Here is a 26,270-nt window from a genome sequence, read left to right on the forward strand (position 1 = left end):
GTAATTTTGTCAAAATGCATGTAATGAAAGCTAATTTGTCCCCAATTCAAAGCTTTAACCTTTAGAACATTTAGATGGCAAATAAATCATGAGGAAAACCTTGGATTTTCAGTCAAAAGAATCTGTCATAAATTCCTCACAGAGGAAAGTAAAGGGCGATGTTGAAAAAAAATTAAAACACAATCGTCTATATGCTATAGTTAAAAAGGAAAGCAATACTGCAAAAAAAGTGCTTTTAGTTAAATTTAAATTACAGGAATTTGTTTACCCAGTGGGAATACAGTAGATAGGTGGCCAATTTTACGAAAATCAGCGAAACAAAAAAATGTGGATGACATTGAGGGCAACTCAATGAAATAAAAAATAATAATTTTTAAACAATAAATCTGTTAGAAAATAGTGTTCATGTCCAATCTGTAAAAACAGAATTAAAAAAGAATAACAAAGGCTTTCTTTTAATTAGAAAAGATATCCTAAAAATCTTATGCCTTGTTCCTAATATGCTTTAAGTTATTTGGAGTCATCTCCTGTGCTCCTTTTAAGTAGAATTGCAACAAGTACAACAAATAACTACACAATTTGATGAATATACTTTATAGATAAAATGGGCATAATGCTATTTCTATTGCATCTTCTTGGAACCTAAAAACAGTTCTTGAAGATCAAGGAACTTTCTGAAATATTGAATGATTTGGCATGAAACATCTCTGGAAAGTTTTCTGCTGTTTGTCTCCTCACATTAGAACCTTCCCCTTTCAAAAAGTTCCCTGATTGTGCCTTTTATTGACACGAGGGGTTGAAATAGAAAGGCGTGGGAAATGCCCGTTGTTCAAGAACAGTTGCACTTAACAGCATCCTGTATAAGGTCATTTTGATTGAAGACAAAATGCTGACAGAGTCATGAAAAAATACATTCCATCCTTTAAGTCCTCCATTATGGCAGAATCCTTACTAGCGTAAAATTGGAATAATAAGAAAAAGCTTTATATTGCCTCCCATCCTCTTGGAAACAAGAACAAACAGAACATTTTCATATTTAGTATTACAGATCTTCACTTTTTACCCATTGCCATTATAGAAGAAATAATACGACAGGAGAATATTTTTCTTTACCATATTAATTCATTTTGGATCCTATTTTTCATTAATTATATTACTCAGAGATTTCAAAAAATATTTCAGAGTGAATCATTGCACATGTGCAGATGGTTAAAAAATGGGACATAATGACATCCCGGCAGGTGGGCGGAGGCTCCCGCTGCCGGCATTACCGGTTCGGTGATCCGGATAGAACTGGGGGGATTTCACCACTGGATCAAAGGTTGGCAACCTCTACCTATCAAGAATGTTTTTCCTAGAACTGAAGGTTATCTAACTCCAGAATCATTGAAGAACATGTAACACAGTATAACCTGTATCTGCCTTTAAGACTGGCATGAAATTTGACATACTGTTGGCCCATTAAAAATTACATTATTAAATCTAAATTTATTTATATATTAAATATATATTTTTATTTATTAAAAGGATTTACATGCTTGTCTACCTCACAAAGCACTTATATGCTTATCTACCTCACAAAGCAATCCCAGGTGGCTCACAACAACCAATAAAAAGACAAATAAAACTAATCAAAGAGAAATAAAACCAGGCATTAGCCTCATGACTTGGCCCCATCCTAGACCAGTGCTTGGGGGAACAGCCAGGTCTTCATATCCTTCTGAATGGCTAAAAGGGTACAGGCATCAGATCTCAGTTAGGGTTGCCAGGTGTCCACTATTTGAGCGGACAGTCCACTTTTTTCACATTATGTTCACTATTTTTTTTCACAAAATAGTGGACATTTTTTTTATTCAAAAGCTTTATGATGAAATGGTATGTAATCTAAAGCTGTACAGTCTAAGAGAATAAGGATAGGAGAATCGCGTTTTGTCTTTTTTTTCATAAGTTAGAATGAGACAAAGATCAAATATCCATTGAACTCGATTCTCCGAAAAAATTAATAATGAGATTAAAATAAAAATATATTATAAAATTATGTACTGTTCACATTTTTAAAATGTATTGTAGCTTGTGTCGACTGACCTAAAATGGCGTCGAGTGATGAGAGTGACAGTGGTGAGATTTCGAATTCTTTAAAATGAAAGAGAGGAGTGTGCAAATACATCAAAGACTGGGAAGCTACTTTTGCACGGATTACCAACAATGAAACCGACAGAACCAGAAACCGACGGCCTACTGTAAATTGTGTCAGAAATCGTTCACAATTGAATATAATGGTATAAAAGCTGTCACACAGCATGCAAGCACAGAAAATCATTTAGATAAGGAGAAAATAGCTTCCAGCAACAAGCGAATCAATTCGTTTTTCATTGTTAAAGACTCCTCTTTCAGTGAGAAAGTGACTGTAGCTGAAATGGCTGAAACTTATCATGGGATCAAACACCATATTTCTTTCCTGGCTCAAGATTGCGGTATTAAGTTAATGAAGCAAATTTTTGATGATTCAGAAATTGTAAAAAAGATGTCTTGTGGAAGAACCAAATCATCAGCTATTGTCAATGAGGTTTTGTATCCTTTTTCTATTGAGTTGGTTCTCAATGATGTTAAAACTGGAATTCCATTTTCTCTCCACTGACGCATCAAACAAGGGAAATCGCAAAATGCATCCCGTTGTTGCACAATATTTTACTTGTGAAAAAGGACTGTGTGTGAAAATTTTAGACTTTTATGAGGATTCTTTCGAAGATTCTACATCAATAAAAAAATCAGCTGTGTCGAGTTCTTAGTGATAACGAATTGGAAATAAATAATGTTTCAGCTTACTCAGCAGATAATGCATCGGTCAATTATGGAGTGAACAAATCCGTTTACCAAAAATTATTGCTGGAAAATGACAATATTGTAGCTGCTCCTTGCAATAATCACATTTTACACAACAGTGCAAAAAATGCATTAAAGCAGTTATCTTTTGATATCGAAAATGTAGTGCTGAAGGTTTTTGCCGAATTTTTGAATTCTGTGAAGAAACGAGAAGAGTTGAAATCATTTTTTGAGTTTTGCGAGTCAGAATTCCATGAAGTTTTGCGCCATGTTCCAACACGTTGGTTAAGTTTGTTTAAAGCAGTCGAAAGACTTCTTTTAAACTGGATACCTCTAAAATCGTATTTTATTTCTCTTGGATCTGATGAGTGCCATAAGGTTATCTGGAACCTTATTTCAGATCAGGAAAATGAACTCGCAAAGGACGATGAACCAACTATTTCAGAATTGTATTTATATTTCACGCACTTCTTCATGTCAATAATGCAAGACACCCTACTGAAGCTGGAAAGCAAGAAAATTCTTGCATGTGATCTTCACATTATCATGTGTAATTGCAAAAAAAATACGATGAGCAGTTTTTTGGAATGAAAGTTTTATTTGCCTTACGTAAAAAACATTTGCCTGAGAATGCCGTGCAAAAGTTCAAGAAAGAAGCCATCAACGTGTATCAAAGAGCCATTGCGTACCTAGAAAAGTATAGAAACAATAATTCTCCAACTTTAGAAGATATGACGAACATCTGGTTATTATCACCATGGCGAAGAAGAACTTCCACCCAACACTCTCTTCAATGAAATTTCTGCCTTAGAAGAAGTTTATGTTCATCTGCAGGGCGATTCATCCCTTGATAAGTGGACGTACTTTTTCAAGAAAGAGCCAGCTCCGAGTTTACTGAAACTGTTCCAGTATTGTGCATCAATTCCGATATCAAATGCAAACGTTGAACGAATTTTCAGCGTCATGGGAAATTTGTGGACTGACAAACGTAACCGACTGCTTGTACCATCAGTTCGAAGTGAACTTTGTATATTTTTTAATATTTCTCAACATTGTACTGAAATGAAAGAATTATTCCTTAAACAAAAAGAATTGATCAAAGCTGTGCAGTCAAATAAAAAATACACACGACAGCAAAATAAAATGTAATTTAATATTTTACATATTATTATAATATATTTGACGTTTTGAATTTTAAGTAAAGTTTTGAAGTGATTATTTTAATACGTGTTAAAATGTTTGTAAGAAAATATATAATTTAATTATAATTTTTTTTAATTTTTTTACTACTTACCCCCCCTCCCCCGCTTGTCCTCTATTTTTTGGAAGCAGACCTGGCAACCCTATCTCAGATGGGAAACTATTCCGAAGACTTGGGCAGATGCAATCCCCCATATAATCTGGCCCTCTGCTATGTAGAATTTTAAAGATGATAACCACTCCTTGAACTGCACCAAGAAACCAAGTGAAAGACTGTGCAGCTCACAGAACAATGATGTAACTTGGGCAAACTATATCAGAATTGCCCATGCTGCTGCATTCTGGCCCAGCTGCAGTTTCTAATAGTCTTTAAGAACAGCCCTACGTAATGTACATTACAATAACCCAGCCATAAATACCATAATTAATTAACAGGTATTCAGGAAATTATTCCACAAAGCATGTTCAAAAGCTGGTGGATAGTTGAAAAGAAACAGAAATGCCATAATACAAAATCCCCTCTGAGAACTGAGATAGCAGTACGGATTTTCGTATATCTATTATAAAATTCTTCACTTGAGTCTTGAACACTTCAAAGCTGATATACATTATGAAGAAAGGAAGGAAAAATATAAATATAACGTAATGCTGGGCTTATTTCAGCAAAGCTCATATTTATGTAATATAAAACTAACAACCCTTAAATAGGCTCCGTAAGTTTATTATGAAAACTGTAAGAGATGCATATTTAAAGAAAGAATAGAACGGAAGCATTTAGTATTATTATTTTATTTAGTTAAAATGAGAATTGAAAGATGTAAATGTTTTAGTTTATTAATTGTAAGGGGTTTTTTTTATTTTACCTTTTAATACATTTTAGTAATTTCATTGCAAATCTGTATTAAATGTATAAGTGTTATCTTCTTACAATGATCAATATAACCTCCATTTAAGACATCCAGGGAATTTACAACAATTTATTTATATGAATCTAGAAAACTGTTATTTCATATATGTAGGATTAATAAATGATAATTAAATACCATAAATTATACACTTTATGGGGTTATGCTACAATTCATGCATAATATGTAACGATACTTTGTCCTCAGTGATAAGTGTAGACATCAATCTTTTTTTAAAAAACCTGCATAAATGTCACCTCCTTCCTCCCCCTTTCATTAGATTTGGTTAAAACTCCATTTCTCCTTGCAAGCCAGAGGGCTTTTGAGATATTTCACTAAGATCCAGGAAATCAATCTTACATAAAACTGAAGGAAAACATCTAATGTCATTGAACAATAAATATCAACTCTGTCACTAGCTTACCTTTGAGCTGAGGCCTTAGGATGTTTCTCTTCCAGTTTCCTCACCAATGCTACTGTCAGCTGGCAATTCTCGCCTGAGGTACCTTTAGGCATTAAATGGGCGTCCAAAGGTCTGGAAAGTTGCTTCTTCTTGCTGTTGCGGTCACTATTGTCTAATACCTGTGGAATTAACATATACTGAATCATAATGCTTATGTTGAATAAAACTCAGCAATCAGAAAATTTTAATATAAACCATGGAGAAAATGCTTTAAAAAAAAAAAGTAGGATATTTGTAGATTGACTATTCTCTTTTGTATTGTTGCTCTCTTTTCTGGAGCCATATATGTTAAATTGTAATATTTCCCTTCAAATGATTTTTCTCTGAAAAAAAGCCAGTTGCTCTGACCTCACTCTGGTTCTGGTGTGGAACAGGGATGTCTTCTGAGTTGTCTTCTATCTTTTGATGAAGTACAGACTGGACCTCATGTGTGGAGCATTTGATCTGGACCATCTCTTTTACATTTAACTCTTCTAGGTAAGTTAGGACAAACTCAGGGTAAGCCTGTAGTGAGGAATAAAGGGAGAGTAGTTGCACAAGTCTGAAATTTGTAAACAAACAATCGGTGATATACTAGTAAATGCATAATTTATTGCCATGGACAGGCTCTGTTACGAGCCACCAAACAGCTGATCAATATGCGACATGGTAGAACTCAACTCTGCTGTCAGTTAGCTCACAAAATTCCTGAAGATTTGACTCTCATAAGCCAATAAAGCTGGCTGCAGCACACTACCGCATATAACTGTCAAAAGTTAGAAGAGAATTGTTGATGCTATTGTCTAATTCTTTTTCTCATTTAAATAGATGGAAATACTTTTTCAGGTTATTCTAGACAAAATTAAAAAAATGCAAACTAGAAATATTAAATATAACAGAAACATGATTTGTTAAATGTCCTTGGTTTAATCAGTATTACAAACATCTACATGGTTTACATCTCATATTCCACATCTAAGTTATTTTCTTCAATCTATGAATCTATCCCTGCTTTTTCGACCTAATTTATTCCTTTGGTTTCTTAATGCACAAATCTGCTTCTGTATTATCATATTCACCTAATAATTTTTCTATCCCACTTTTATTTTGTTTTCTCACATTTCCATTTTCCATCTTTAAATCCTGTTTTAGGCTTCTTTCTTATACCAGAGTCATATGCGAAAGTTAGAGTAAACTTAATTTATACTACTGAGAGTTTTTATTTATGTATTTATTTCAGACAGAATACTAAATTGGTACTCATACAATATTGAAAGACATATTTCATATCCCCCCTTTCATTATGAGAATAGGGAGATGATGAATTTATGTCAAATCCACAACATGCTAGCTATAGTACAGTTAGGCAACTTCTGGCTGATGGCACTAACTTAGTCTAAAAGGCCTATCAGATGACCAGTCTTCAACTACCTTTCCTCTATTTCAAACCTTCTTTGATAGTCCTCCCCTTCCATTTCTTTAAGAGGAAACAGCTAGAAATGGTTGCAGCGCCCCCTTGCTTCCATTTTAAAAAAAAATATATGCAGGTAGTTGGAATAAGAATTCAAAGTGAATCCATTATAAAAGTAAAGTATATGCTTTTAGCTGTATTCTTTTGATGTCACCTTTAGGAATGAAATGCTGTGCCAATTTGAACTTTTTAGTTCATTAATTATGGAATACATAGCTTAAAAAGAGGCAGTAAATTCAAGGAAATGTAGTGCTGCATCAGCTTCATCGAGCCACAATTTATTGGTCATCTCCTTTTTATTAATCTGTTCATTCTTCCTTCATATATTTAATTTGCAATGAAACTATTATTTATTCTGTGTAAATAATAAAACCAATACAATTCTTTTGTATTGATTGCTCATTTTCATATTCAATCCATATTCATTTAATATTAAATCATTATTGGCAGTTCTGGTAGTCACTCTTTCCATTTTTTTTTATTTGTATAGGGGAACAATGAGGGCAATCTTTCAATCAGGTGGAGATGCAGTCTTCATATACATATTAAGCAGTGGTGGGATTCAAGTAATTTAACAACCAGTTCTCTGCCCTAATTATTTCTTCCAACAACCACTTTGCCAAACTGCTCAGAAAGTTAACAACCGGTTCTCCTGAAGTGGTGCGAATTGGCTGAATCCCACCACTGATATTAAGCAAGATAGTCTCCATATGCAAACACATCCACAATTAGCATTTCTCTGATTATCTTCTGTATCTATGATCTTACAATTTATCAACATTGTTAACATTTTCGACTTTATTTTTATTTTTTCTTGAATATTAACATGTATAGTAATCTAAATGAATGGCTTTATATATCTATATGAATGTGAGTTTGAAAAAAGAAAAAAGCACTATAGGTAGTCCTCGGCTTACAACTACAATTGAGCCCAAAATGTATGTGGCCAAGTGAGACATTTGTTATGCGAGTTTTGCCCCATTTTACAACCTTTCTTGCCACAGTTGTTAAGTGAATCACCACAGTTGTTAAGTTAGTAATTGATTGTTAAGTGAATCTGACTTCATCATTGACTTTGCTTGTCAGAACGTCACAAAAGGTGATCACATGACCCCGGGACACTGCAACCGTCATAAATATGAATCAGTTGATAAGTATCTGAATTTTAATTACATGACCAAGGGGATGCTGCAACAGATGTAAGTGTGAAAAATGGTCATAAGTCACTTTTTCAGTACTTGAACAGTCACTAAATGAACTGTTTACCTGTATTACACAGACTTCTTGCTGAACTCTTCCCTTTTACATTACTGATTGCTGGGTCTGGATAAAACCATGACAGAAGTAGCAAAGAACAGTTCCCTAAATTAATGTTTCCAGAACTATGAATTAGTACTAAATCATTTAAGGCAAAAGGAATCAGGCTCTTCTATCAAGTTTTGTTTAATTTCTAATTCGTTCTTGGTAGTTTTTGTTAAGGAGGCTTTGTTATTCTTTTTTGGTAACCCAAATTAGTTTCCAAGCTTCAGAGGGAAGATTATTTTTTTTCTATTACTAAATGAAGTGATGCCTACGCAAAGGTGCTTTCTTTTAGTGCATGTGTATATATGAATATTACCATCTTATAAAATTTCTCTGTCTGCTGAGGCAGGAAACATTTAAAAAATTCTAGCTTTGTTTCAGCAAGAATTACTATGTCTTTCCTTTTCTTTTCAGCTATAGCTTAGATTTCTCCCATTTCTTTGGCACTTTGTGAACTCCAAGCTTAAATTCCTTTGGTTTTTCATTCCTGTCTGCAATGGTTTGCCACAGGAGGCCAAATTATTGCTGAACTTCCATGATGCACCTCACTCCTCCACTATGATTCATGTGGTGTTTGTTTTAGATAAAGGAAAACACTACAGTCCTCAGTGAGATATCTAATCCTCTAATATAATACAATTTTTAGTTTTTTTTCCCCCGGGAAGTAGGACGTTTGTTCCTTTATTAGTATCATCTTCATGGAAAGTGTTTTTGCAATTGTTTCAACAGAATTACAGAAGGCCTCTAATGCATCTGCTGATTACACATATATGTGTGCGCACCACACACACACACACACACACACACACACCAGTGTGAAAGTCAAAGTCAGGGGTCATACCAGTTCTGGTAGTCAAATCACCTTGCATTATTTCCTAGTTTCCTTAATAAAAATTATTTAGTTCCTCCTGTTGTGTAACATAGCAGAATAGTTACTGTTATTGCTATTATTTGACAGCAAACTATCCGTTTTCATTCTATTGTCCAGGGTGCAAATGCTGAAAAAAACCTTATGAGTTGGGTACTTTATTTCTTTATTCTTTAAATATGATTTTCTTTGTTTTGTTCCTTTGTTGATCATTTCACTCCTTTGAGTTTTACCTGCAGTTTGTCCTGCCAAGTCTAATCATAGCCAGACTTGTGTTCACTTACATTATACATTTCTTTATGTTATGGACTGAGGAGGCTGAACTATCAACCTCAATTACTAGCTCAGGCTGTCTTAACAAATAGCGGGAGCAGGTAGGAGAGAATTCAAGTGACAAAGGGTGGGATCCTGACAGGACTCCCAGCCCTAGGACATGTTGGCAGTATCAGAGAGCCAAGCAAAGGCAAATTAGGCAAGGTCCTTGGGAATCAAAGATGTCTGTGCCTAACTGAACCTTACCTGCATCATTTAAGAACTGCCACTAGCAATGGCTCTCTGTTGGAAATAGCTCACTAAACTCAGAGCTGTGTTCTTGGGTTTTTGTTTCTTGCTCTGCTCCTTCTCTTCGATCCACACTGGCTGACTAACTTCTCTGGTGTGTGACTGAGAGGGAGTGTAGTTGGAGTTGCTATCTGCAGTTGGGAAAAATAGCTGCAGCCAGGCAGAAATGCTTCCCACCCCATTTCCTTCATACATTAATTCAGTCACTCCCTATTTTACTCACAAGCATCCATTCCAGCATTCCAGCTGCCTGTAATAAATTATTAAGCCATGCTCTGATATTTTCAAGGATAGGGCCACATCCAGAGAAATCCTCATCCCACGCAGACCCCTAGCTTATAGAAGCAGAATGAGGAGGGATAGGAAAAAAATATGTAAATACATGAAGATGGGGAAATGGAGGTGAAGCAAGAGTAAAATGCTACCAGTTTGGGCCGGTTCGCCCCAACCGGTAGTAAAAAAAATGCTTTAAAAAGTAAAAAAAAAAAAAGTTCCGACAATCGCGCAGCACAGCTGATCATCAGAACTTTTTTTTTTTTTACTTTTATTTAGCATAATTTTTTTACTACCAGTTTGGGCGAATAGGTAGTAAAAAAATGCTTTAAAAAAGTTTTTAAAAGGTTCCAACGATCAGCTGTGACAATCAGCTGTGCTGCGCGATCCTTGGAACTTTTTTTTTTACTTTTTAAAGCATTTTTAACTACCTATTTGCCCGAACCGGTAGTAAAAAAATGCTTTAAAAAAGTTAAAAAAAAAGTTCCAACAATCAGCTATGCCATGCGATCACTTACCATTTTTTTACTACCTATTGCCCGAACCGGTATTTTTGTGTAAAGTGTGATAGTTTGTTTTTGAGCTCTCTGTGACTCTGTGAGGTTCCTGCTTGTTGCAGGGGCCATTTTGTGTGAAGTCCAGCTGCTTTGCATTGTGTGTGAGTCAGTTGTATAGCTTTTGTGTTATTTTTGTGTAAAGTGTGATAATTGGTTTTCCCAGTCACATGACCACCAAGCCATGCCCACCCAGTCACATGACCACCAAGCCACACCCACCAAGCCACACCCACAGAACCAATGGGGAATTTTTTTGAATTTCACCACTGAGGTGAAGTCTGGAATTTGGCATCTATTACAAGTAGACAAGAGGACTATCAGTCTACTACCAGGACCACAAGCTATGGTGAACAACATAACCTGGTGGGAGTTCAAACTGGAGTTTTGCTGAGAGCTTGGTAGCAACTAGAAGAGGAACAACCACACACTAAGACAATGCAATCTTTTGGAAGGAGTTGAAGGCTATATGACATTTTACAGACTTTTGCTTGAAGTAAGTATCCAAGGACTGAGAATTAAAAGCATATTTACATGGCAACATCACCTTAAAAGTCCGAGAAGGGTGGACAGCAACAGTCTATTGTTGGGGAAGCATTGTGAAATAAAACGTTGTTTACAGGTTTGTTATGCTGCAGTTTGTCCAGTCCTTGGAAAGCAACGAACCCTCGGAGTGACTCCTGGATTGTCATGGACCACATTTATAGTATCTTTCTGCCACTGCAGTTCCCTTTTTATGAACCTGTGCTGCATTTGTGTTATATGGCTTGACTGTCAATTGAACTCTAAATTGCCTATGCTGTATTCAGCTTTCAAACAGACCTTCACTTTCCTGTTACTTTTCAAAGCTGATGTGCACCCATGCAGCTGGTTCTCTCCTTGCCTTTGTACTTACTTTATTGCAGCACTATTTGTCAATAAACTAAGTTGAACATAAATAAATTAAGTTTATGTTCCTGATTGTTCTGTTGTCATTTAGTTTTTTTATTTGATTATTTGGGTTTCTTCTATTCTTTTTGTCATAAATTTATTTTTTTTTTTAAAAATGCATAATTTTCTTAATACTTATTCTAGGTTCTTTCAATATTATTCATTGGAACATAACATGTAATTATCACCAGTGTATGAATTCCTATTTTCATATGCATCTACAGATGACTCGAATTCAGACAGTCTGACATAGATTTTAGCCCTTTTGTTCAGAATTAAATTTTCACATTCACTTCCATACATGTATTGATCAAACCACTAGGCAAGATCAGAATACCTCCATTCAGATTTATATTCCTTCTATCTTCCAGGTTAGAAATTTCCCATTCACACTTCTTTGACATGCAAGTACATAAGGGATAAGGTCTGCATTAGCAGTATCACAAAGCATGTTTCATCAATTGCCTCCCTTGCTCCTGCTGTGAATGCCTATAAATAAAATACTAGAAAATTTAAAAATTTAGAATTCCTGGGCCTGTTCTCTAGATCAGTAGCAATAACCCTGAGGACAATCAATGACTTCATGACACATTACTCAGTACAAATAAAACCAATTAAAGCACTTTCCAAGTGCTAAAGTCTGCTCAGAGGTTTTCGATTGCATGATCCCACAATAGCCCCCTGGGTCACCCAAATTTCTTGTGTGGGTTATACAATACACAGGAAAGTTTTGAGATATGGGATGGGTTTATAATAGAGAGCATAGTCTTATAATCACTGACTAGGAATTCCTGTGAATTGGGAAAATCTTCTTCATTGTGAAGAATACCTAAGCAAATGAAAGCAAATAAATGCCCAGATTACAAAGTTGTGAAAGAGAAGTCAACTCAATTCAATTTATTATTATAGTCTTAGACCAGAACAAATAAAAGCACTCAGTGTATGTGTATGTGTGTGTGTGTGTATATATATATATACATATACATACATATATATATATATATATATATATATATATATATATATATATATATATATATATATATATATATATATATATATGTTTTCTCAGGTTTTCGCGGGTGTTTGTATGTAGGTCTTTGGTTATTCGGGTCTTCTCCCACGTAAAATTGGAAGTGTCTTGGCAACGATTCGACGAAGTCTCATTTGTCATCTTCAGGCTGGTGTTCTCGGCTTCGTGCTTCCAGGAGCAAGACCCGAATAACCAAAGACCTACATACAAACACCCGCAAAAACCTGAGAATATATATATATATATATTAAAGAATTCTAATATAAAATAATAAATGACAACTAAATCTATAATAAAATCCAGTGTTCATTATACATGGTCTGACTATACAATAGTTGCAATCCCTATACTGTGTGGCCTGCTGTGAGTTCAACGCTAGAAGGGAAATAACTAAGCAGTGCAAGGGTTGGCCACAATTGTTATATACATCACTATGGTGGAGAATACACATATTTGTGACGAATCCCCAGTGCTGCTGCACAGAATCTGGCCACCTGTGCTGTAGTTATGGACTGTTCATCCTTAAGCAACCACTGAATATAGGTAGTATCGGAGTGGCCAGGATACCTAACAGTCATTAGCAGAATATGTATTTCCTAATCTCTGTATAAAAGGAACATCTAAGGAGCATGTGACCCACAGTCTCCACCTCTCCTGAGCCGCAGGGACAGAGTTTTTCCTTGAATGGTATTCTTTTATACTTGCCAGACAGAATGGCCGATGGAAGCGCATGGCACTTTGCAAATGCAAATGCAAATGCTTTTCGGTGATTTGCTGATTCCAACTGACTAAGATATCTGGCAGGAGCAACAACACAACTAGAGACATCTGGAGCCAGAAACAGCGGAGCTCTCCCTAGGTCCGCCTGGAAAGAGAAGTCAAAACAGGCAAGATTGTGCATCACAATCAAACCCTGACCTCTTTCTCTCTCCCTCCCTCTGTGTGTGTGTGTATACACCAGGGGTCGGCAACCTTAAACACTCAAAGAGCCACAAAGGTCCTAACCGGAAGCCCCCGTTCAATTCTGGAGCTGACCGGAAGTCCGTTCCCCCACCATAGAGCCTCCTCCTAGCACGGCATCCTTTTTCCTCTACCTGTCCTAACCGAAAGCCCTATCAATTGTGGAGCCGACCAGCAACTGGGAGCCGCAGCAGAGGGATGAAAGAGCCACATGCGGCTCCAGAGCTGCAGGTTGCTGACCCCTGGTATACACACACATGTATTTGATCATGGTGATATAAGCACCATCTTGCCTGTTTTAACTTCTTCTGCAGAACCTTTATAACCTAGCCATTTATTTACAACACACACTGTCACTGAAAAACATGGATCCCTTCAAGATTAGCCTATGGTTTAAAAGAGGCTGCTTGTCCAGTAAAGGTCAACTTTTTTTAACACCAGAGTTCCCTTTTCTTTTTCTTCCCCTTGCCACAACTTCATCCAATTTTGTCCCTGCTTTTCTCTTTCCAGTGAAATAATTCATTCTCCTCACCAGCTCTCCAATCTGATATTCCCCTTTTTTTTCTGTCTATTGGGGAAAAGGAGAAGGATATTTGTCCATACGTACTTACTTGTTTTTTTGTGTTGAGTGTTATGTGTATAGCAGAAAGTGGTGTATGGCATACACACACACACACACACACACACACACACACACACACACACACACTTTAGGGTACAGACAAACTCCAGAACTAATTTCAGTCAGAGTTAAGAAATGTGAAGTTGGACATTGCACATGATTTCTATTCCTTTTTCTTTCTCTTATCTTACAATAAGCTTACAGTTTGATTAGGAATAATTTTTTTTCATAAAGATCAAATCGCATAATTTTCGATACAATTGGATTTGGAAATTTAAATAGATACCTTAAGCAGATTAAAAAAACACACAATAAAATCCACCACTGGCAAACATTATCAATAAAGCGAAAATATCAAGCTTCAGAAGTTTATGAGGAATATTTTAATAAAATGCTTTTAAGATATTCTTAGAAGCCAAGTAGAGAACATGCAAAAGTAAAAAATGCAAAAGTAAAAATAAGATTTCAATTATTCATGAAACAGACTTTCAATAATGCCTTATATATACATTGATGGATTCCAGGCAAGAATAAATAGCTTATATCAATATAGTATTTAAATATATATTTACACATACACACCTTAGAATGGATAGAACCATCATTTCCAAATTCCCAGTACTGACATATATTATTTTTGTCTCTGAAAGAAAAATGCTTCTTAAGTTAAGAAATCTCTAAAACACAATTCACATCATATGCCCTAAATATGCTTTATCTCGAAAATATGTTGTAGTGTTCCAGTTAGTGAACTATATTCTAAATGAGAAGGCAAGACATTATAGAGCTGCCTGGATGGTACTGAACAAGTCATTAACTGTTCATACAAATTTATTGTGAAAATAGAAAGAAACTATTACTCCATCTTGAACCCCCTGGAGGAAATTGAGATGTAAATGAAACAAAAGCATATAAATGAACTATGACTGAACTGTACACTATTCACTAAGATACCTAGTTCCATATCATGCATACTTCAGATTCATTGTCAAGATGTTGAGTCCTTTCTGTGCCGAAAGGAAACAAATCTGTATTTCCCAATTATTTCAAGAAAAACTTTCAAAGATGGTTAAAATATTTAAGAAACTAACATCTAATAAGAGTATACAATTTAGAGGCTATTTAAATATAATTTAGATCATATATACTGTATTTTCCACTAAATTGTCATATCTGAAAGCCAATCATCTGATAACATTCAATTTCATCTCAATAATTGTACCTTTAGAATATATTGTATCAGTACCTTTTCTGCAGGGTTAATTTATAGCCCTCAAGAGGTCTGCCATCCTGCATCATAGCTCTGATTGGATGACCAACAGACAGACTGCCTTGTGCCATAGCTCTACTCACAATCTTCCCAGCCTTTCAATGAATGGGGGAAAGGGGGTATAAATAAGTGAAAAGAACCAGAAAATTCAACAATGTGTTACAAATAGAGAGGTCATTATGCCTGGATAACTCAGGATATTAACAGTTGGAAAAACTGAAACACTATCCACAACTTAGCAGTCAATGAGCCTTGCTCAGAATCAGTGATCTTCTGTACGACAAGGGTGGCATTTTACAGTTCAGTGCAAAATAGAAGAGACCCTTGATATCTTCATTTGTCTTTTCCCTCTGCATATTTCACAGTGCAGTGATTTAGGGTCCATAACGTGTCACTTGCCATACTTATAACTACTGAGTTTACTTGAAATATGTATGCACAGGGAAAAAAGTTCAGTGAACTGCAAAGACTGCAACACATCTATAGTCATTGAGTCAATTTAAAGTTTTACCTCAAGTCTAAAAGAATGTTGGTTAAACATCCATAACCACATCTGTTTAAATAAATAACAGCAGTACTTCTGCAATAAGACAACTGTTGTAAGTGCAATCACTTTATTGATTTTTTTTCCCTTTTAGGAATTAAAGCTACAACCCTAAACTCTAGGTTTGGCAGCAACTTCCACCAATATCATTAGGTTTTGAGGTAAAAATAAGTAATTTGGTATATATCACAGGTTATAACATTTGTTGTAACGAGGGGATATGGGCTACTAAAATTATATAGGTGGATTATCTGAATTACTTCTCATAATGCATTCCTGGTGTTGTCCTTCATACAGAAAAGCTGTCATTTCTGTCTCATCTTCTGCTGTTAATAGCTCCATTTTCTGTTATGGTGTACATTCTCTATCCTATGATACACAGGATTATGCTTAAGGAACTTTTCCTTGAAGTATTTTGTAATGATGTTGTATGATGCTGGCATTCAATTTCATCATTTTACTCAGCATCTTTACCCATTCATCTTACCATTACATTAACCTGATGTATCCTGTAAAGAAGCATTTTTGTATCACTATAATTAAGATTTCTGTTTAAATTCTGTCTATACTAGTAGATGAATGGAAACACGATCAGTAACAACTGCATCCTTATGCAGAATATTGCCAAAACAAGATTACCTTGGACTTTAGTAAAATGAGTTCCATCAGAATCTACTACCTTTTTACTATTTATTGTTTTGAATAAATCAAGGAATTACCATAAATCATTTGATGTCATGTATTAACAATTATTTCTATAAATCACTATATAGTTTTAATTCTTCTAATTCTATATAAGTTACTAATTTTAATAATAATTTTGATAAATTGTTGATTTATAAATTACTAATTTTAATAATTTTAACAATTAATAATTATTAATAATTGATAATTTATATAGAATTCTTTATAAAATTCACATGTACACTAATAAAAAAAACAATAATTGTTTCATATTTTAAAATCTGATTTCTAGTTGATTCTTCCACTTCTCTTTAGTGGGATATATTTGAATAGCGACTCTATAAAAGATGAATGAAATACAAAATTGTTGAAAAAATTTAAAAAACACTATAGATATTTGGTGCAAGCCACAATAACATCACTACACAAATAGTACAGAACATAATCTATATTATTTGCACAGTGACATCCTGATGCATTAGATGGCAGTTGCCCTCCCGCAGACACTCATGTATAACAAACATTTGAATTATGAACACATTGTTAAATCTTTTTCAGGAGTACCTTTGTGATGAGCCATATATTTGAAAGAGGCCAATGTTCTGTGTCTATTGGATTTTGACAGTGATTTCTTCTGGCAGTGCCTTTCCTCATATTTTCTATGGTAACTGACATGAGGAGAACCATCTGGGGATCAGTCTGTATACCATAAGAGAATTTGATGTTAAATGTTTTCTTTGATGGCAGTAAAGGTAACAACAGATCAGATTCAACATATTTATTTATTACAATGGGGTATCATCCCACAACAACCTAAATAAATGTGTACTGTATGATAAAACCAGTTTGATGTCACATTGTTAATTTTTACTAGTTTAAATTCTACATACTTCTGTAAAATAATTCACCGTTCTTTTATATTTGGTTGCTCAAAGGTAAATTCTTCTACAATACATGGGATTATTCCTAGATTAAAGCCTAAAAGTGTGCATAGAATTAACTGTACCCACTTAAATATGACTGGAAAATCTGCCTAATCAGGTAACATTACAATAGTAAAATCGCTAAGCTACATTACAAGTTTATAATTGGGGTAATGGAGAGGCTATTCAAAGATCTTCTGACTGCTTTGAAAGTCATGTATGAAAGCTACATTTTATTTTTAGAGCTAGCAATCATTTCGCAGAGGCATATTCAAGGTATCAAAGACCCACACTATGGGAAAAGAATGCTCAATTTGATATTACCTGTTAGCCAGCTGCAATAATATTGAGACAAGAAACCCCACAGTTCTTATACAATGGGAACTAATCCCCAACAAAAGGATGAGGGGCTTAAAGCAACACATGTATTTGCCCTTTCTATTTTATGTTGCTATCAGAGGCAACACAACTGTGTGGAAGATTGTTATAGTTGGAATTAGTGAGGGATAGTATTATGATGTGCATAACTCCTGCTGAAAGTCCCTGTGTCCTCTTAGTCACACCACTGGCTTTAATCTTATCATGTTTGATTTTGTGGTGCACTGGGGAGGAAATCTTGTTCCTTTGTATTTATTTGAGGTTGGTAGCCAGCACTAATACCATGCTGTGTTTCAAGAGATACAATGCTGGATATTACCTGGGGGAAAAAAACTGCATAAGAAGGCAACATCATATCCTTCTAACCCAGCTTCAGATAATATTATGGTTCCCATGAGTGTGGAGCAAGGATGTAACAGATAGTATAAATAATTATATTAACTATCACTTCTTTGGATGCATAAGTCCTTCATCTTGTGCTTAAATGTACTATCACATTGCACAGTAGAGAAAAGTCATAAGTGAAATGGTCCATCTGATTCAGTAATCAGTAATTAACATCCTTTGATTACTATTTTACTCTGCAGGAATTTCTAGAGAGCCATAGCTTGGGGAATATATAGTCTAATCCTATGCCAGAATAGATAATTTAGTGACTACAGCCACCAAGATGCACCTCAGCCCTCCCTTGAAGCCACTGCGTGTGTAAGGCTTTATTTATATAATCCATATTCTATTTTTTTAAAACTGAATTAGTTGACATATTGCAAAACAATCCTCATTTTAAAATGTGCCTCAGAACCCCACTTATTTCTTTATTGGTTTGATTTATATGCCACCCTTCTCCGGAGACTCAGGGCGGCTTACAATACGTTAAGCAATAGCCTTCATACTTTTGTATATACCTGCTTAGTAGGGCTTTCGGCCCGCCCTAAGCAGTGTTCTTTTTTATACAAAATCAGCTTATTGCCCCCACAATCTGGGTCCTCATTTTACCTACCTCGGAAGGATGGAAGGCTGAGTCAACCTTGAGCCTGGTGAGATTTGAACTCGCAGTAATTGCAGGCAGCTGGCAGCTAAGTGCTATTTAACAGCATTTTAGTCCGCTGCGCCACCAAGGCTCTTGTAATACTTCATATACAACTCAATACTTCATATACAATTTTTAAAAAACTAGACTACGGAAATGAAACATTAATGTTAAAGAAATCACTGTGCTATAAAACAAAAAAATTATCATATTATATACACTGATTTACTAGTTTGTGATTTAAAATTTGAGCCAGTCACTCTTAGCCCAACTCATCTCACAGGGTTGTGGTTGTGAAAAAAGGAGGAAAGAGTACTGGATATGTTCAGTGCCTTGATTCATTTATAAAAATAATAAGGGTGGGATAAATAAATGTAAATAAAAATTTAAACTTCGTAAGTAACTGTATGGAAAAAATATCAAACACCTGTAAGGATATTGCTTTCAAGGGCTCTACTTATCAAAATAAAAAGCTTCTACTGTAATCTATCTCAGATCACTGGTACATTGTCAGACTTTCTCAAGAGAGATAAAAAAGCAACAGGCTATAATTGCCTGGGTTACCTCTATCCTCAGATTTATGAACATGGATTATGTATCACACATTTTACGCTGTTGGAAAAGGTTTGACTGTCAATAAAGAATGAAAAGGAACAGTCAGGTGGTTGAGCATTACTATCTAGGCCCAATGACAATCATAAGATGTAAGTATCCAGAACACAAGACTTTTGCCTCTTTAACATATAATCCTTTTAGTGGTGTGTACATCCCAGTGAGAGCTTTAACTTTCAAAAGTATTAAAGAAAACCATCAACATCTGACCTTCTCCTTGAAATTAATTTTATATAGTTGCCCTTAAATTATGAAATTAGTTCTCAGCAAAGTGTTTGCACATAAATGAGTTGATGTCACAACTATTTTGCATATTTTCATTTTCAAGCTTAAGTAGAGTAAGAAAAATTCATCTTGTTGCTTTTTTTCAGTTTTCATCAAAAAATATTAGAAGTAATTATTTCTTTCTGTTCACTATAATTAGGAGTGTAACTATTCTAAATTTTAAAACATATGTCATGATCAGTTCATACTGATAGTAAGCAGCAATGATTATATGAAAAGGAAATAAATTTCCCTCATTTCTCCTTTTACTGCATTCTTCTGAACCAAATCCGTTCTAAATAATTTTGGTTCCTTGAGAATAGTGGGAATGTGAATTGGAGAAAATCTTATACTCCATTTTGTCAACAAGTAAAATAACTCAGGATCGATCATTTTAGTTTATTCTAAGGCAGCTATTTCAAATGAAGTCATTGTGTCTCTTAAGTCATCAGTTTAATTAGTACTTTGTCCACTCAAGTCCCTTTTTCCTCTTAATATGGAAAGATTTTCTATATTAGAGTAGGTGAAGAAAATGTCTTATCAGTCTAGCAAATATCTTATTAACTAGCAATAAATTAAAGATTAGCTAAAAAGGAGATGGACCAGGTACATTACTAGATGCACTGGAATATTATTTATTTATTATATTTATTCCCTGCTGCAATCCTGCAAGATAGTCAGTAGTTATAGATGAATACAAGAATCATTAATGCATTTATCGATCAGTTAATAAAAATCCTAAAACATACTAGAGCTACAGAATCTTTCCAAACCATGCACTGAGACTCAGACACCTTTTCAAAGAGCTGTTTTCCACTGTTTCCAGAAGGCAGTCAAAGTTGGTGCCAGTCAGTGGTGGGATTCAAAAAAATTTAATACCAGTTCTGTGGGCATGGCTTGGTGGGCTTGGCATGGCTTGGTGGATGTAACAGGGGAAGAATATTGTAAAATCTCCATTCCCACCCCGCTCCAGGGGAATGATACTGCAAAATCTCCATTTCCTCCCAATCAGCTGGGACTTGGGAGGCAGAAAACAGATGGGATGGGGCCAGTCAGAGGTGGTATTTACTGGTTCTCCAAACTACTCAAAATTTCCATTACCAGTTCTCCAGAACTGGTCAGAACCTGCTGAATATCACCTCTGGTGCCAGCATAATTTTGAGTAGAAAAGCATTCCAGAAGAATAGCACTGCTATTTACACCCTGATACAAAAGCTAGCAATCTCTAGGACACTTATGTACCAAACATGTTCCTGGCATCATACAATATCTGGAGATGATGGAAAAATAAGTTATAAACTCAATGATAGATAGCTGACTGCTTTAACAAACATAATTCTTCATCAAGAATTCAGAATCATGGACAGTTATAGTCAAAGTTTAATGTAATAATGGACAAACACTGAGGAGACTTGGAGGCAACAATTCAACCAAAAGCTGCAAGAGTCAATCAAGCAATGTAATATCAGTGGAAGGGGTTCATATGTTTAGAGGGGATAAACACTAATATTAATAATAATATTGTAATTTATTAAACTTGTATGTCCCCCAACTCTCAATTACTCTGGGTGTAATCAAACTAAACTATTACAATAAAATCAAAAGGTAAAGATTAGGAATGTAAAGATTCTGGGCAGCAAATGTCTCCCATTCTAACTTCAAAATCTTTTTCCATTTTCTTCCTAAACAGACTGGGTTCACCATCTGGGGAATCTATTTTGTGCAAGAAAAAATACTGCTGAAGTTCATTTATGATGCCACCAAATTTCAGTGCTGTCACCTTGGGCATCTGAGAAGCTTCATATGTCCTATGGCTTGCTTATCCTAGTGTTAGGGTTTAGCGCCTAATATTTAATGGAACAAGATTGGGCCTGTCCAATATTTTAAGATATCTCTATTTTTATCTTTATTTTATTTATTTTTGTTTAGCTTTTTGACATCTGAGTGGATGTATCCTTTGCTGGGTTACAATTACTACAATCTCCACAGTCTCTAGCCAGCATGGGACTGATAGAGGCCAACTTATTTCTGTTGTCAAGAGTTAACTATTTACTCTGAATGTTGATGTTTCCTATCTTCATTGACAAGATGCCCATTCCAAGATTTTCTGAATTCAAAATGTCAACATGGAGAAACTAGCCCTAAACAGGCGTAATTGAAAACAGCTCTTGAAGACCTGAACATTTTAATTAATAGGTGAAATAATCTTTGTTATTATTATATATACCACAATGTGAAATCCCAACTGCCAGTTTTTTAGTTGGTGTTGGCCTTCAGATGCCTTGAGTTCTTCCCAAGAATATAGGATGGCATATAATTATTATCATTATTTACCTTATTTTGGAAAAAAAGATTGTCTGGTTCCACAGTCTCCAACACCTGATGTTCTGGAACCTTAATGAATTGAAAGTTCTCTGGAAATCCATCATAAGCTTCCCAACTAAAAATAAGAAGCCAGAAGTAACTTTTTTTGATAGTTACATTAATATATCATCTCAAATGTTTTATTAGTATGATTGTTCTAGTAGCAGAAGTCCAAGTCTACACTGGAGCTGTTGTTTTTTCCTCTTCCCTCCCAGCGAAGGGACGGACTCTTTGCTTCTTCAATTCCTCTTTATTTAAAAATAAAACAATAAGGGACTAGAATATTTTTAAAAATGGAAAAATTCAACTGTGGCACAGAGGAATCGGGTAAATTTTGAATGTTTATTTATAGGACTCATGTGGCCACCTATGTCATACAGTGATTCTAGGTAGCTCATAACTATCCATAAAAACATGGCTAAAAACAAACATACTCTTTTCCCGAGGCATGAGATCAAACAACTCCCAGCTCAATCCCACTCTTTGCCCACTGCTTGGGGGAAGAGCCAGCCCTCTTAACAGCCCTCTGGAAAACTAAAAGGATAGGGATTCCTTGGGCCTCAGGTAGGAGGATATTTCAAAGGGTTGGAGCAGTCACTGAGACCTTTTCAAGGTCCCATCAGGTGGCAACATTTAAGGGAGGGGACCTGAAGTGTGCTCACCCTATCTAACTTAGTAGGATAGACAGATACCCTCAGAGAGAAAGGCTCCTACAAATAACTTGGCCCTGTGCAAAGGCTTTAAAGGTGATAATCAGAACCTTGAATTGCACCTGAAATTCAAAGTTCTCATGTAGCAGTAGTGTTACTTGGGTATACTGCAAGGCACCCAAAACCGTATGTGCTACATTTATCCCTTATTACTAGTTTATGATTGCTATGCAGAAAAGTGTTCCCTCCTAATAATCTAAATATATCCTATATTTTATTTCTCATAAATGATGGGGGGAAACATACTTTTATATCTATAAACACTTCTGTCTATTCTAATATTGTATGAGTATTGACCGATTGTAACCTTAAGTGATATGTATCATTCTACTGTTTGCACAGCAACATACTTTTAATATGCATTACATATTATCTTCCAGTGATAACTGCAGTTTTAGTATGCTGTCTCCAACCACGTTCGTGCTATTATATAAGTGTGTTTTTGGTGTAACTATTCTTTAGAAGGCTACAATTAAAACTGTATAACCTTATGCAAGTCTAATCCCATGATTGATTCCTGATTCCTATAACTCATGGTTGCTCCACTCATTTGTGTTTTCAGGTTATTCCAAGTGTCAATGTGTTCTTTTTCAGTTATTTGCCATTCTTCACGTATCACATGTTGAAGGACACATAACAAAAAAAAGGACAAGGTGGCTCCCAATGCATTTCATATTGAGTTCTTTGTCAAAGGCATTACAAATGTATATGCATGTGTATGTGTGTGTTTGTTTGTATGTGTGTGTGCATATGTGTGTGTGTTTGTCTCCTGTAGTTTCTACCTAATCAGGAAATAAACAGAAATAGAAATCAGTTTCTTCCATTCTGTGACTGAGGACTATCATTGCATTGCATTCTGCTAACATCAAAGAACCTGACTACCGAGTGAACGGTAATAGGATTTCAGTTCTGAGTTTATAAAGCATAATTTATTATTCAATTTTACCACAAACATTGAAAGAGAAAATGTCCTCATGTTTAATCTACCTATATTCTAATGGAAGCTGGAGTTCTTTTGAGTTATTCTTCAAATTCTCTTAAGACAATATTTTTTTATGATTTATAGCAAACTGTGGTCATTTCCTTGTGATAGTTAAAGCAACAATTATCCTTACAGTTAAACCTTTCATCCCGGCTTCCCTTCTCTGATTTTTATGGTAGTATATTAGTTCAGAACTCAAATAAACAGAAAATGTTGTACCTGTCGTATCTAGGCAGCAAATCAACACTGGGATCCAGAAGTGTTTTATAAATAACTGTGATGGCATTCTTTTTTGTTGCTATCACTTTGTCAAAGGTCAAACTCAGAACAGGATTTATGGGAGACCTGAAAATGGAAACATCATATAAAATGACCATTTATGGAGGGGAAATCAAACAGTTTCAAAACCAACAGGTATAGGTAACTGAGGGTGTGAATGTCAGAACAGAAGCTAAGAATGAATTCAGAACAAGGTATTCAAATCTATTCAACTTTTGATTTGATGGGAAGTAACCTCTCAGATAAAAGCTTGTTAACTGTTCAGACACTTTTACCTTTGAAATTAATTTCACCACAACAAGCTTGTAATCTTTATTAACCTATAGGTTATGGACAGCAAGGAAATTGAATTATTCCTAAAATACCTGCTCATCTCCAGACAGAAATAACTGATTGGAAATTAAAACAATAACCACTTACTAGGTGGTCCTCTGCAAAAGAACAAATCCAGTTGCCAATTAATAATGTTATACTAAGGTTATGTTGACATTGATGATTTTCTTATACTATTTTAGCTTTCTGATAAAGCTAAAATAGGAATATATCATGTCGATTATGCAGATGTTAGCAATTGGAGGTATCAAAGCAGATCCAACATAATTTCATCATACATGTGTCTTCAAATATGTTAAACTGCATGCTAATGTTTTAGAATATAAATATTAGTATGGGTAATCAAGAATTGTAAAATAATGTTAAGATATCATTTTCAATTTGGAATAGTCATTCATAGGATATTTTTGAAAAAGGGCTTATCCATCACAGAGATAGTATTGTTTTAAAAATAATGAAACACAGTAATTTAAAAAGAAAGCTTTTATAATATTTTTTTAAATGAAGACCAACAAAAACCTGAAAAGGAAAACAAATAATCTATAAAAGCACAAACATTTTAAAAAATTTATTGCAGATATATTTATATTAATATTCATATTCAATGTTTTATTCCAAAGAAAAATTATATAGATTGAAGCAATCTATTAGGAATTACTTTGTTGATTAAACTAAAGGAAATAAATATTAAGACAAATAAAGTAAGCCTTAATTAAAAGATTTTGCAAGTTCTTTTGGTGCTGTGTTACTTTTCTACCAATATATTGCCCATACTTTAAATCTCATTATCTAAAAAAATATGTAATTTAGTTTTCTGGTATTATGTTATAGTAATTTTGAAGATAATGATAATGATATTGTGCTTTTATAGGATTTTAGGACAAATGGATTCTAATTCTAGCATTCATTATTAAAACCTATTGTGTAACTTTTTTCAATATCCACTAAAATATCTGAAATTAGTATTTAAATGTACAGTCTTAACTATTGTGGGCAGGATGGAGCTGACCATGGAGAAAGGTAAAGGTGAAAGTTTCCCGGAGCAGACATATCTCTAGGGCATGGTGCTCATTTCTGTTTCTTGGCCAGCGTTGTCTGAAGTCATTTCCATGGTCATGTGGCCAGCATGGTGGCTATAAGCCAAAGACACATGGGACACTTTACCTTCCCACCAAAGTGATACCTATTTATCTATTCACATTTGCATGCTTTCAAAGTGTTAGATGGATAGAAGAAATGGGAACTCATCCAATTGCGCGATGCTCAGTCTCAAACATGGAAACATGGGCTGTCAGCTTTCCAGCTGACAAGCTCAGCATCTTTAACCACTGAACCATCATGTCACCTCCCTTCCCCAAGAAAAGATAGTTATAAAAACATTAAGTCTGTGAAATAAACAAAGCATTAAAAAGAAACTCAAACTGCTTCCATTTTAACCAGGGGTGGGTTCTAAAATTTTTTACTACCGGTTCTGTGGGCATGGCTTATTTTGTGGGCATGGCTTGATGGTCATGTGACAATTATTTAGGATTTAGCAGAGGTACTGGTCTACCAGGCTTTTAACTGCTTGCAGAGCTGTACCGATCTACCCATTTATTTTTGCAGGCACTGGTCTACCCATTTATTTTTGCAGGCACTGATCTACTTGTGTATTTTTGCAGGCACTGGTCTACCCATTTATTTTTGCAGGCACCAGTCTACTCATTTGTTTTCTTTTAACACTGATCAGCTGTAGGGCGGCCCTTTGAAGCCCCGCGGCAAGAGTTTAAACAGTTTTTTTCTCTCTAGCCATCAGCTGGGATTCATGAGGCAGCAATAGATTGGGGGTAAGGCCAAATAAAAGATAAGAATAACGTGGGGGTGGGGGGCGGGGAGGCAGGGGGGGCAGAACCGGTTCGGTGACATCATATCGTCACCGCTACTAACTCGGCAGAACCAGGCCGAACTGGGACA

At 35.2% G+C, this 26,270-nt stretch overlaps 1 protein-coding gene across 4 annotated transcripts in view; it reads right to left on the reverse strand.

Moving 5' to 3' along the window:
• Positions 1-26,270, reverse strand: part of DCDC1 (doublecortin domain containing 1) — a 277,838-nt gene that overhangs the window by 114,918 nt on the left and 136,650 nt on the right. For all 4 annotated transcript variants that reach the window (XM_034417189.2, XM_087877949.1, XM_034417191.2 and 1 more), the window contains exons 13-19: positions 23,925-24,050; positions 21,984-22,089; positions 17,007-17,141; positions 15,191-15,309; positions 14,527-14,587; positions 5,740-5,895; positions 5,353-5,510 (exon numbers count right to left, since the gene is read on the reverse strand). In XM_034417189.2, the coding sequence (XP_034273080.2) occupies positions 5,353-5,510; positions 5,740-5,895; positions 14,527-14,587; positions 15,191-15,309; positions 17,007-17,141; positions 21,984-22,089; positions 23,925-24,050 (861 nt within the window). The remainder of the gene's footprint in view (positions 1-5,352; positions 5,511-5,739; positions 5,896-14,526; positions 14,588-15,190; positions 15,310-17,006; positions 17,142-21,983; positions 22,090-23,924; positions 24,051-26,270) is intronic.

The sequence above is a fragment of the Pantherophis guttatus genome, chromosome 1 (assembly GCF_059756535.1).
Source record: "Pantherophis guttatus breed Tessera chromosome 1, ASM5975653v1, whole genome shotgun sequence".
NCBI classification, from domain to species: domain Eukaryota; kingdom Metazoa; phylum Chordata; class Lepidosauria; order Squamata; family Colubridae; genus Pantherophis; species Pantherophis guttatus.